Source organism: Carassius carassius, chromosome 15 (genome assembly GCF_963082965.1).
Source record: "Carassius carassius chromosome 15, fCarCar2.1, whole genome shotgun sequence".
NCBI lineage: Eukaryota > Metazoa > Chordata > Actinopteri > Cypriniformes > Cyprinidae > Carassius > Carassius carassius.
In genome coordinates, this window is record NC_081769.1 from 12,699,631 (window position 1) to 12,711,713 (window position 12,083).

Genomic DNA, 12,083 nt, shown 5'->3' on the forward strand with positions numbered 1-12,083 from the left:
AATATAATATCCGCGCTTTATATGTGTATAGATACCGACGGTAGTCTCGTCTAGTGGACGTCCGATGGGTTTGTGAAACAAACTCGCCAAGCCTTTATGTACAGGGCTAAAAATAACAAAAGTGTTCACAGAACAGATAACATCTTGGACAGGTTGAGCATGCGTGACTTTTGATGTCTGGGAACAAAATAATTGTTTACATGTCAAATAATACTTTTTTTTTTAAGTACTTGTTATGATGCATGTTATTTAAAAGTAAAAGAGACAACTCTCTGCTGAAAAAACACACACACCCTATGATTGTTGACTGGTCTTAGCTGCTCTCCCAAAGCTGTTCATGTCTGGCTGTTTATGCCTGAAATGTCAGAAAACCACCCCTTCTTAGTTTTATAGTTAATATATCATTGTCTAAACTTATGTGTTCATATGTATATATATGTGTGTGTGTGTACGTACATGTAAATATATATATATAGTATTTCAAATGTAAATTGTATTGATATTGAGAACAACATAAAATCACAGAAGACTTTTTATTTCTATATTATATACATATTTAATTTGTTATATTTTTTAGAACAGAGAGGAAACCGTGTAAACAAAACATTTTGAACTGTCCAAGCAGTTCTTTCTTTGAAAAATGTCTCTTGATAATCTGTAAGAAATTTTGCAACAAAACTGCATAAAAGGCATAAATTGCATTATAAAAGAGACAATAAGTGGTACAGGTTTACTTCAGCTCAAGTGTACATATATTGAAATGTGTGCACTCTGTAAAAAAAACGATCCACATTCAGAGATCACATCAGGGATTCTGTCTGACTCAGACCAGCAGAGGCTGGGGGCTGGGGGCAGTTCTTCCTCCTGCTGTCTTCCTCTGCCTTGCCTATATAGCGCAGGAGCAGCTTTGTGGCACATTTGACACGGTTTTTGATTTTGGGAGCACAACAATGAGGCTTCACCAACTCCTTCACTTTACACATATCATTCAGGTGCCTGCCAAGCTAGAGGAAAACAATACAGTATAAGATAAAGAAAATGAGCATTTTTGCTGTTTAATCTTTTAACCATTCGCTCTCTTAAAAAGAGACTCTTTACAATTACATTTCGATTTATTAAGCATATTTAATCACGCATCGACCCAGCTTGGCCACACATCACTTCACATCAATCTTGGCCTTACCTCAGCCTCTATACATGCAGGTCTCTCCTGTAACTCTAGAGGACAGCACCGTTCAACCATTTGATCCACAGAAAACGGAAAACCCTTCCTGTGGGTGACAAATTTGATTTCTGCTAATTCATCAAATAATATATATACATATATATTAATTTTCCAGTACCTACAGTTTGGAGCATGTTGGAAAAACAAAAAATAAACAAATAAAACTATGCACTATAAAAAAACAGACTTAGTTAAAAATATACTTGGATTTTCATTGTCCTTGACGATGTTTTGCCATGCACAAGGTTAACCACGCTGAGACTATTTTTTTTAACTATCCTGGTTTTGACTAGCTTTCATGGTGAGTGTTGTCTGACGGGAAATATATCAACCTAAACATAGATAATAAAAGCCCAAAAACAGCAGCATGGAGATATTTTAAGAGAACAATGGCAGCATAACCTATAATCAGAATATTCTCGCATGACATGAGTTTCTCCAATGGCTCATTCACATATAAAACAAAAAAAACATTTCAAGTAGTTTTACTGTATTTTTGTCAAACATGCAATTTGGAATGAAGTGAGTCTTACATGCTCTGGGTGGCTGTATGTGTATGGCACAAAGTCTGGAGGGTTGGAGGAGCAGCAGGAGCGCCAAGTTCTCCATCAGTGGGTCTATATTCTGGATCCGGGGCAGAAGCTGCAAAACAGGAGTATAGCTCTTCTCCCTTCTTCTTTCCACAACACTCAAACTGCTGTCCCTTGGCTTTCTTCTCATCTTTACAAAACTTATCAACCATATACTTCCACTGAAACAGATAAAAAGAGATACTCATGACTTATGAGCAACAAAAATCAAGTTTATTAAGCAAAGGTAATGCCATTTTTTTTTCTTTTCAGCTTAAAGGAATCATTAAATTTACTACTTATTTATGATGTCTTTGTTTGATGATTAGGCAAACTTGTTTTATTTACCATTTGGAAGTGTTTTTATGAGTTTAGAAATTGTGAACTGAACTGAGAATCAGTTCTCTTCACCTTCTTTTCAGCACAGCGTTGGTCGCTCTTTTTCTCCTTGCAGCACTGCTTGTATTCTCTCTCGAGGACGTTGATGGCCTTCGACTGACGGACCAGCCAGCCGTAGCCAGTGCGAGGAAGACACTTGGGCATGTATCGTGGTCGGGTCTTGTGATGAGTGCAGATATGTGCTATGTTGGAGGAATCGGGACGGCCGGGTGGAAAGCTGATGTGTGGAACTTCCGACTGCTTCATAAGTGATTGTCGAGAAGCCACCAATGAGCTGGATGATTAAAGAGAGAGAGCAGTGTTTAAGTATTTATACATTGTCTATTAATTTTCCCTTTCCTCGGTCTCATTTGCAACTCTAAACGTGCTTATTAACATGGTGGGATGAATGAGTATTTGTTACATCACCACCTACAACTAGAATATGAACCAGTGTTGAGGATGACACATTTCTTCTTTTTATGGGTTGAGAAGATGACACATACTTTTTTCTTTCCAGCTATGTTTTTGTCTACATTGAAAAAAACCCTACTTACTTCTCTTTGTACAAATGTTATAGTTTTTCTCTCTTATTTAAGAAATTAGGTGTCAAAAATCAGTTGGTACAATGGCCCAGTTATGACTGGTAACATTTTTGACCTATTGAAATTAATTTAAAACAAATAAATGGCTTGTACCATGGTGTTTTGTTCTTCTTTGGCATCTTTGCAAATTATATTACCATATGTCTGGACCTAAATATCATGCGGCAGCATATTAGGACGGTTGTAAATGTAGAAGGTCTTAAACAGGTCTCATGTTCTCTTAAACATGAACTTCTCAGGTTTTAGATTTTTATTGTTTGCCAAATTTGAATTTCAGGTGGACTGACTATAAAATGTTGTATATTCAAATCTGTTAATAAATGTGAAAAGGAACTTTGAACTTTTTTTCTGTTTAGGTCACTGATTATGTGTCTTTGAACTGTATAATTTAAAACCATATATCATGTGGTCTAACCATTAGAGAACAATTTTGAAGATGCGCTTCTCACACATTGGCCGATTAAGAGAATTTTATTCTTTATGTAAGAGATTTTGTTATGTAATCTACAAATGTACTTCATTGGTTAACATCTAACGTTTTACTAAAGTCAAAAATGTTTAATACAACTGAACCGGATTACAATTGAAGTTCTTGATTATTTTGACATGATAAAAAACATAAGATGGGAGATTAAATGATTGCTCATGTGCTTTTCTATTTACATTAGTAGCCACATTACGGTCTTCAGTCTACTTCTTTTCATCATTAAATCAAACATTGACAGTGTGCCACCTTTTATTTTGTCATAGACATCATTATAGAATGAGAGCAGAAGCGAAAGAACACTACTTAAATGGTTTTTAAAAAAAATGTTTATTCTCAATGTTGAAAATAATTTATTTAATTGTTTGATGTGAACATCTATCATGTGGCATAACCAATATTGAGTCCAACAGGATTTGAAGAATAACTAGTCAGGACCACTGGTTTAAAACAAGAGTATTTACTAGAGATCAATTACACAGGGTAGTAAATTAAGTTTCAGTTATCTTTTATACTCTTTAATAAGAGAGTGTGTGTGTAACCATTACCATACAATACCGTACTTTCCCAGTCAATATCTATAAAAAAAGCTTGAACATTACCAAATGCTGTATGTGCATTTTACAATTTAAAAATACAGAGTAAAATGGTAAGCCACATCAACATTACAGTTATTTCCATGACTGCATTTATTTTAAAATAAAAGTTTTTGGAAAAACAAAACAAAAACATTTAACAATTTTTTTTATCTTTAAACTACATGGAGCCATTATGAAACAAATGTGAGATCAAGGCTTACAAAAATATATACCATCAAATAAAAGCTAGAAAATGTTTCTGTAATACTGATATGTTGTTTAAACCTCAAGCACAGTCAATAAATATAGAATATAGTAATTAATACAAAATAACAGTTCACTCAGGTAACTACAAACACTGATTTTCAAAAAATTTGTAAAAAACAAAATGCCCATTAAAACTCCAACTACAAACTCACTGTACATACTCCAGTAGAAACCTACCCTTTGCAAGCTATGGAGTTATATTTGAAGGAACTTTTGAACTTTTGTGGAGTTTTGCCATTTGAGACTTCGGAGGAGACGCGATATGAAGAATCTGAAGCCTCCTTATCAAAACAGCTCCATCTGGCCTTCCCTCTCTTCTTGCAGCAGAAGTAGTGACTGGTTTTAATAGAGAATTCCTCAGTACAGTAGTCAGACAGACTTTTCTTCCACTGAATGATTGGAAACACAGTAAATCAGAAATCAATATAGACAGGTACATCTAAAAAAATTAGAATATCATGGAAAAGTTCTTTATTTTTTGTAATTAAGAAAAAAAGCAATCTTTCTTATATTCTAGATTCATTGCACACTAACTGATGATTACGACTGAATTTTTTATTTTCCAAAGCTGTATCTCAAAATTAGATTTAAAATCGCAGCAGGACTTTAGCACCTACCCACAGTGAAAAAAACACTTCAAAGTGGTTTGATGACCGTGATATTACTGAGATTGACTGGCCAGCAAACTCACCTAACCAGAACCTCACCGAGAATCTATGGGATATTGTGAAGAGGAAGATTAGTGTAACATCTGAAAAAAACAATACAGAGCTGAAGGCTGCTATCAGAGCAACCTGGGCTTCAGTAACGCCTCAGCAGTGCCACAAGAATTATCGCCTCCATGCCACGCCACATTGAAGCAGTAATTTGAGCAAAAGGAGACCTCAATTAAGCATTGACTGCATAATTAAACCTACTTTGGAGGTCTTGAACATTTCTGTTTTGTAAATCTTTTTTTGATTGATCTTTGAGAAAATACTAACATTTTTTGAGATTTGTTAAAAATTCCATTATTTTAAGCTGTAAGTCGTAACCATCAGATTTATAAAAAAAAAACTGAAAAAAAAAACCTCTTGGAATATTTCAGTTTATGTTCAATGAATCTAGAATATAAGAAATTTGCTTTATTGAATTAAAATTACAAAAAATAAAAGAACCTTTCCATGAAAAACACTGCAATAAAACTACATTGTAGAGGTACATCTTCAAAGAAAAAGAGAGAGTGCAACAGTCATGAGAGAATTATACTCTCACAAACAGTCAAAGCGGTTTACTTTGACAATGGTCCAATGTTTTGATTCTTTGTCACCGAAGACTAAATATTGAAACGAAAACAAAGAGAGATTTTGTCTAAAGACCTTGATTGTGCCTGAGAGCGCACAACAATGTCCATATAAAGACAAAGTAAACAATAGGAATGAGCAACATCAAAAAATTCAAGTAAATGCAGTAAAATATAAAAGGAAAAGCAGGGGAAAACAATGACTTTCCCTTTCTGGTGAAAAGCCAGTCCTCCTACATCTGTGGTCTTTGCTTTAGTAATGTTAGCAGTTAAGAACTGTATTATTTAAACCAGATGCGAGTGTAAACAAACACTGTGACTTTGTAGCGCTAAAACTGTTTGAGAAAGGCTACACAGCCTCAAATAATGGAAGAGGTTTGGTGCTGGATTGACATTTTAGCACTCAAAACAAGCATTTTAGACCTTCTGGTTCCATCATGGGTCAATGGGTTGCTAAACACAAGTTTTTGTTTAAGGCAAGCTGCACAAATTTTCATGCTTTACTCTACAACTAAATACATCAGTAAATCCCCCCTTTTGATTTTTTTTTACTTGTATTAAAATAGGTGGTTGCTAACAAGCCAAATGGGACTACAGAGGCTGTTGTGGACATTAAAAATCATTATACAGTTAAATCCATCTACTCACTAGTCTGCTTTTATAACCTCATTATGTTTATACATCACACTCTTACAAACTATTCTAACTCTAGATTTTTCAATAAAGACTGAAAGAGAGAAGCTTAAAGTCAAGACTGTTGTAGTTTGTTAATAGCCTACATTTAGCTTTCTATTTCTGGTGAAAATTCATAAAATTTGTGTTCATTTGTTAAGATTATCAAAATATGTAAGAATTATACACTTTTATTAGTGATAGAACTTATTTTCTGCAATAATCCAAAAGCCTATTTAAAAAAAAAATAATAATAATTCCAATTGGGTTTTTGTTGAGAAAAAAAAAAGGGTGATGTTCATTTACAGGTTGGCCCACAAAAATATGCTATCAAGTGCTCCAATTCATTTGTTGCTGCTTTCATTTAGTTTGGTGGCACTGAATTCATACACTAAATCTATATAGTAGTAGTTCTCATTAGCCGCTTTTTCACTGTCGGGTCAGTGCTTTAAATGGGCCAGGCAGGTCTAATAGCCTTGGACCTGTAGCACAGAGGCCAAAATAGCACTGCATTTCCACTGCCCTTTACACGCCTCTCAGGAACAACGTCACGCAACACCATCATTTCACCAACAAAGAGAAGTTATCAGAAAACTTAAGAAATAAGTCACTGGAACTAGTGTGATCACAAATCGAACATGATAAAAGCAGCCATTTGTTTGCATGCTTAGTTTAATATCTTAATTCAAAGGCATCAATGTTTTACTATGATAAGTAATACATCATAATTTATCAGGATTGAAAATTAGTCACACAGAAATAAAAAGCTATGAACATAGTCTGCGATTCAGTCGAGTCTGTTTCTGTTTATTTGTGGTCACAGTAGCCAATATACACATTTAGAAAAAATTATAATTTTTATATTTTTATAAAAGCTTCCGAACAAAAACCATTATTATTTGGGCTACGCGGAGCTAAATTCTCGAGACGAGACTTATGACAGATAAAATGTTACTAAAATACACGATTGTGATGGAGAATAAAAAGCTGTCGTCTGATTTCAAGCAGTCACATTTACAATGTTGACTATGGTAACGTTAATGCCCAGCCTGCACAGTCTTTAGCATCGCTCATAAATATTTTTGCCTTGTATGCTGATTATAATCCACACCGGATCAAGTTATTTCAAACACTTGCTTCTGATTGAAAGTGAGTTTTGAGCTTAACTTATTTAAATAAGTTTTTAATGCTGGTGTTATAACCGTTAGCTTTGATGAAAATTTCTAGCTTTAGAAATTATCCACAGCACTGACGCTCTCCATATGCGGAGAAACTCCACCTTTGTATATAATCACTCCTCTAGCCCCAGCTGAGCCGCTTTGGCCCAAGGTTTTCGTCGGGCCAAAAAACCCAGACCGTTGGCCCTGAGGAAGCAGCAAAGGGGCACAATCAAGCCCCGGAAGTGACAGTGGAAATCCAACTGGCCCTGGCACCCAATAGCTTGCCTGCTTTTGGCCCCACAATGGAAACACGGCTAATTAATATCATAACAGAAGTACATATGAGTTTGGACAGAAGATCCTGTGAATATAGTCTTGTGAATGCTACACCTGTTATTAGAAAGTATAATAATGTCAAGACTCTCACCGCTTGTTCAGCACAACAGATTTGCTCTTCTGATGTTCCATTAATGCCACAGCAGACACCGTACCAGGACTGAAGCTGATTCATAGCATCAGCCTGACGATGCTCACGGCCAAAGCCATCCTGAGGAAACATGTCCCTAGGATACCGGACCGGAGCTTTACTGAACTGACAGATATCTTGCAGGTTGCCTGTATTTGGAAAGGCAGGGGGGAAATGAACCTCTAGACCCATCCTGGGTCCCACTGAGCGAGGGCCAAACACTGGGCGACCTGATGAGACATTTTTAAAATGTAAAAAACAATTATACCAAAGATTTTGACAGGTTAAAAATCTGTAAAATGCTGCAGTTCAACCAGTGCTCTATTAATCAAGCCCAGTACTTCTTAAACACTATGAAAAAGCTTTTTATATAAACATAAAATGTTCATCTAAAGACCACCCCAAGTTCTTGCTCAAAAGTCGAGACACGTTGGCCAACTGAATCTCAGCTCCCAAACCAAAACACATTATAGCATGCAACTGTACCTATTGGAGCATTCTCAGGGTGAAAGTTTGTGACTTCTCTGTCAATCATGTCTGAAGAGCCTGCAGCTAAATACACACAAAGAAACCCAGGAGAAGATGTAAAACACCAGTCAAACTAAGCCATTGTCTTTACATTGAGAAACAGCAAGTGATCACTCACCCATCACTTTGGAAAGGTCAGGGATGACTGGTCTCTGCATCATCAAAAATTCCAGCTCTGAAACAAGTGTAAACTCTTGCTTTACAGATGAAAATAAGTTTTGCCTTTCAAGTCAACATTACTTTTAACAACGCAAAACACATATCCATTACAAACATAAACCGATCATGTTTCTGATCATGGCCTCACCTTCAGGGGGAAGTGTCAACTCGTGCTCACGGCCATCTGCGAATGAAAGAAAACAACAATCAGGTCAGGCTCATGATAAGAACTGCTTTGCATTAATAATCAGTGATGATATTACAAGCAAAACTTGCGTTCAAACAAGCAAAATTTTGTTGGCAAAAAAGGTCCACTGTCTACTACTGACAGTTGTATAGTGATGTATGGAGCACAGCTAACACTTCTAGAAGTCATCATCCACACACTTGACCAAATTCAACTTTTTGGAAAATCTGTGTTTGGAATTTTTACACAAAATTTCCTGCAAAAACACACAGAACTACATCAATGAGCCACACCAGCTTTCAATCTGCTTGTTGTGTTGGTGACATGCAAAGTTATGCTTTTTTGACAATTTAACGTTCCAATTTTTATCTGAATGGTATGTTGTTGTAGAATCTGTAAGGTCCACCCACTGGTCAAACAACGGCAGCCAATGACACGGCAGAAGGATTCTTGCATGATACTTTCTTTCCTTTTATGCAACAATATTACTTTAAATATGTTTTCTTAAATACATTAACTCTTTGGTTGAACCGACTCCATAATTAAAAAGGTTAAGAGATGTGTAATAATTATTAAGTTTCAGTAAACACTCCATTCGATTTAGCCTTTATGTTATACTCATTCAGATTCCTAGAACACTTTGAGTCTTATATCAGTTTGATATACAAATCTCTTACCCACAAAATCATCAGTCTTGGTCATTAGACAGAGGAGACTGACTTCTATTGTAGATGGCCGGTGCCTTACCTTGATCATTCCAGAATACTTTCATAAGTCCCCAATAGATCTGTACACACTTAAAGTAAAACTTTATGTAACCAGAGGTCATGACTATTACTATAGAACTAAGTTGACCAACTTAAATTCCTCTAATGTAACTTTATATAATCATGCCGTGATTTCTCACATCTACTTAGTTAGAATAATGTTACAATAATCAGAGGTTGAGACTGACCCGGATTTAGGTTGATCAACAACTCACTGTTGTCCTAAATGGAAAAACCCGTTAGCCTATAGACAAAGTATACATAACTAATGCCAAAGTGTTAGCAGGAGCTCTAAAACATTTATCTTTTACTAACCTGAGTACAGATTTGTGGTGTTATAGACTTACTTTAACATATTAGAGTTAACAACACAAAAACTAGTTAGAATAAATCAAGAATAACAATTTATTAACCATAAGCAAAGAATAATTCACCATCCAATTCAAATCATAAATTCCCAATCAATAAAATATCAATAATCCAGAAATTAATATTTTAGTAGTAGTTACCTGGTAGCAGAAAATTATACAAACAGCACTCGTGTGGGAGATCTGTTTGCAGATTCCCTGAGCTCTTTGTAACTCTCCCTTAAATATACAGAAATGTTACCAAATGGTATTGTTTGTTATTGCAGGGGTTTTAGCATCACTTTTGGGGGTTGCATGTGAGTAACATGGAGCTTTTGCTTCTCTCAGTTGGGTGTGCTGTTTTGCGACACTGAGTTTAGGTGTTGATTCTTGTAAGAGTTCCTTGTTTTTTTAGATTGTGACCTTCTTCTGATCCAGCCAAACAGCATTTACAGCAATAATCTTACAGACAAATGGTATCAATAATCTTACACAATAACTGCTTTGAATTTATTTCTTATAGTAACTGCCCATTAACTATATTGTTTTATCTATGAAACTCACAATCATGCTGAACTAAATATCTGTGGATCCCTACTGAAAAACATTAAAAAAAAAAAAACTATAGAAACCATCACAGAAATTCAGATGGTTTCCATTACAAATACCATTACAAAACATCAACTATTAAACATTAAAAAAAAAAAATTCCTATGACGTGCTTGGAGACATATTCCCTTAGGATTTAGTGGTTTAATAAGACGCCAATAAAAGGCAACAAATTACCAGAAGAGAGCCACAGGGATATTACGGTTTCCATTTAAACCAATACAGTTCCTGTGATCGTTTCAACAGGGAAGAATCGCTGACGTGCTGACATTTACAATAACATGCTGGTGTGATATTATTCAACTATAGACTATACATTTAAAATATGGAGGAGTGGTTATGGTATAAATTTGAAAATATCATTTAAACAGACCTTTATCAAACAGCGTCACAGTGATTTCCCTTTGGACAGGAGAGTCTGGAAAAGTAGGACACATTGGCATTAGTCATTAGAGGGAAGAAACAAAAACACTTGGATAACATCCAGAACATCTGCAAGCATGTTTTATGTAACTCTGGTATGCATGGGGGAAAAATCTATTCACAAACAAACACTGCCTTACCAAACACGACAAATCATTTCTAGACTGTCGTAAAAGCCCCATGAATTTATATTCCTTCTCATAAATCCTGAACATAAGATATATACAAAAGTAGCCTACTCCATGTCTGAGCTATGTTCTGTGCAAACGACATGAAAACATTAGTGTGACGCAGGCCTAAAAAGTTACATTTACCTTCAGTTGCATCGCACAGAAGAGCGAGTAAAAGCGTCAAATAAAGTCCCACGCCGCGTGAGGAGCTCATGGTCGGTTATATGCCCTCAGTCAAACACTTCTCTGTTGAAGTTAACGTGTATCAGACGCGGAGGGAGCTGACCGTGTGTTCACTGTTCCGCTCTTCAGCTTTTAAAGACAAACCCTGCAGTCAGGAGAAGATCATGTGGAGGAGGAGGAGTAGGACCATCTTCACCTTTACAGACGTGCTGACACACTTTAACTCCTTCACAGGTCACTTCTATTTATTTTTTTCTGCTACCAGTACGTGCCCCGTCCTATCTTGTACCAGCCTATAGCACCCTAAAATAATAAGTCAGATGAGTGAGGATGGAAAGGAGCTCCCCTTGGTGTTTACTGTCAAAAATACTGGGTCGGGTCGTTCTTGAACAAGTCGTTCATTTTGAACAAATCTTTAAAGTGACTCGGAAAGAACGAGTCGTCTCGGGGAGTGATTCGTTCAGTCGCGCATGCGCAAAATCCTACCGGTTCTGTACTGGAATTAGTCTACTGTAGTTCACCTGTGTCAATCAATGCAGTCTGAGCCGGAAACAGTATTGATTAGTTCTTTTTTTAATTGTATTAATGTCAAGGTACCAAAGATGAATCTACAGAGAATAATTACAGTCAATGTTGCATACAAAGAAGTGGCATCACATGCAAAGCACCACTTACAAACGTATGTAAACATAAAAATAAATATTACTAAACGAAGCTTTAACAAAATAAATTAAAAAGATAAAATAAATGAACTGTTTCAACAGCCTTAAGCTTTTTGGAAGATTAAATCGTTTGGATGTACTGTTGAACCTCTTTAATAATAATTATAATAATAATAATAATAATAATTTATAAAGGATTTTGATGAGTGAATTTACTTCAGTGAATATGATTTTTTGCAAAGTCATAATAGGTTAATAATAAAATATTTCATTAATTTTGTCTTAAAACGCAGAGAGAGAAACACTGGAGCACACTGCAATGGATAACATTAGAGAATTCAGTCCAAAATAGCTGTGTATGA

General features: G+C 35.7%; 1 protein-coding gene across 6 annotated transcripts in view; it reads right to left on the bottom strand.

The window, feature by feature from the left end:
• Positions 1-530: 530 nt before the first annotated feature.
• ecm1b (extracellular matrix protein 1b) overlaps positions 531-12,083 on the bottom strand; it is a 136,722-nt gene continuing 125,169 nt past the window's right edge. For 3 of the 6 annotated variants that reach the window (XM_059567401.1, XM_059567404.1, XM_059567405.1), the window contains 6 exons: positions 7,648-7,916; positions 4,284-4,495; positions 2,206-2,467; positions 1,759-1,976; positions 1,184-1,271; positions 531-1,004 (listed from right to left, as the gene is read on the bottom strand). In XM_059567401.1, the coding sequence (XP_059423384.1) occupies positions 801-1,004; positions 1,184-1,271; positions 1,759-1,976; positions 2,206-2,467; positions 4,284-4,495; positions 7,648-7,916 (1,253 nt within the window). In that variant the 3' untranslated portion in view covers positions 531-800. Of the gene's footprint in view, positions 1,005-1,183; positions 1,272-1,758; positions 1,977-2,205; positions 2,468-4,283; positions 4,496-7,647; positions 7,917-8,172; positions 8,239-8,332; positions 8,390-8,521; positions 8,558-10,656; positions 10,702-11,020; positions 11,434-12,083 lie in introns of those variants that run through there. The other 3 variants (XM_059567400.1, XM_059567403.1, XM_059567402.1) reach the window with 2 other exon arrangements.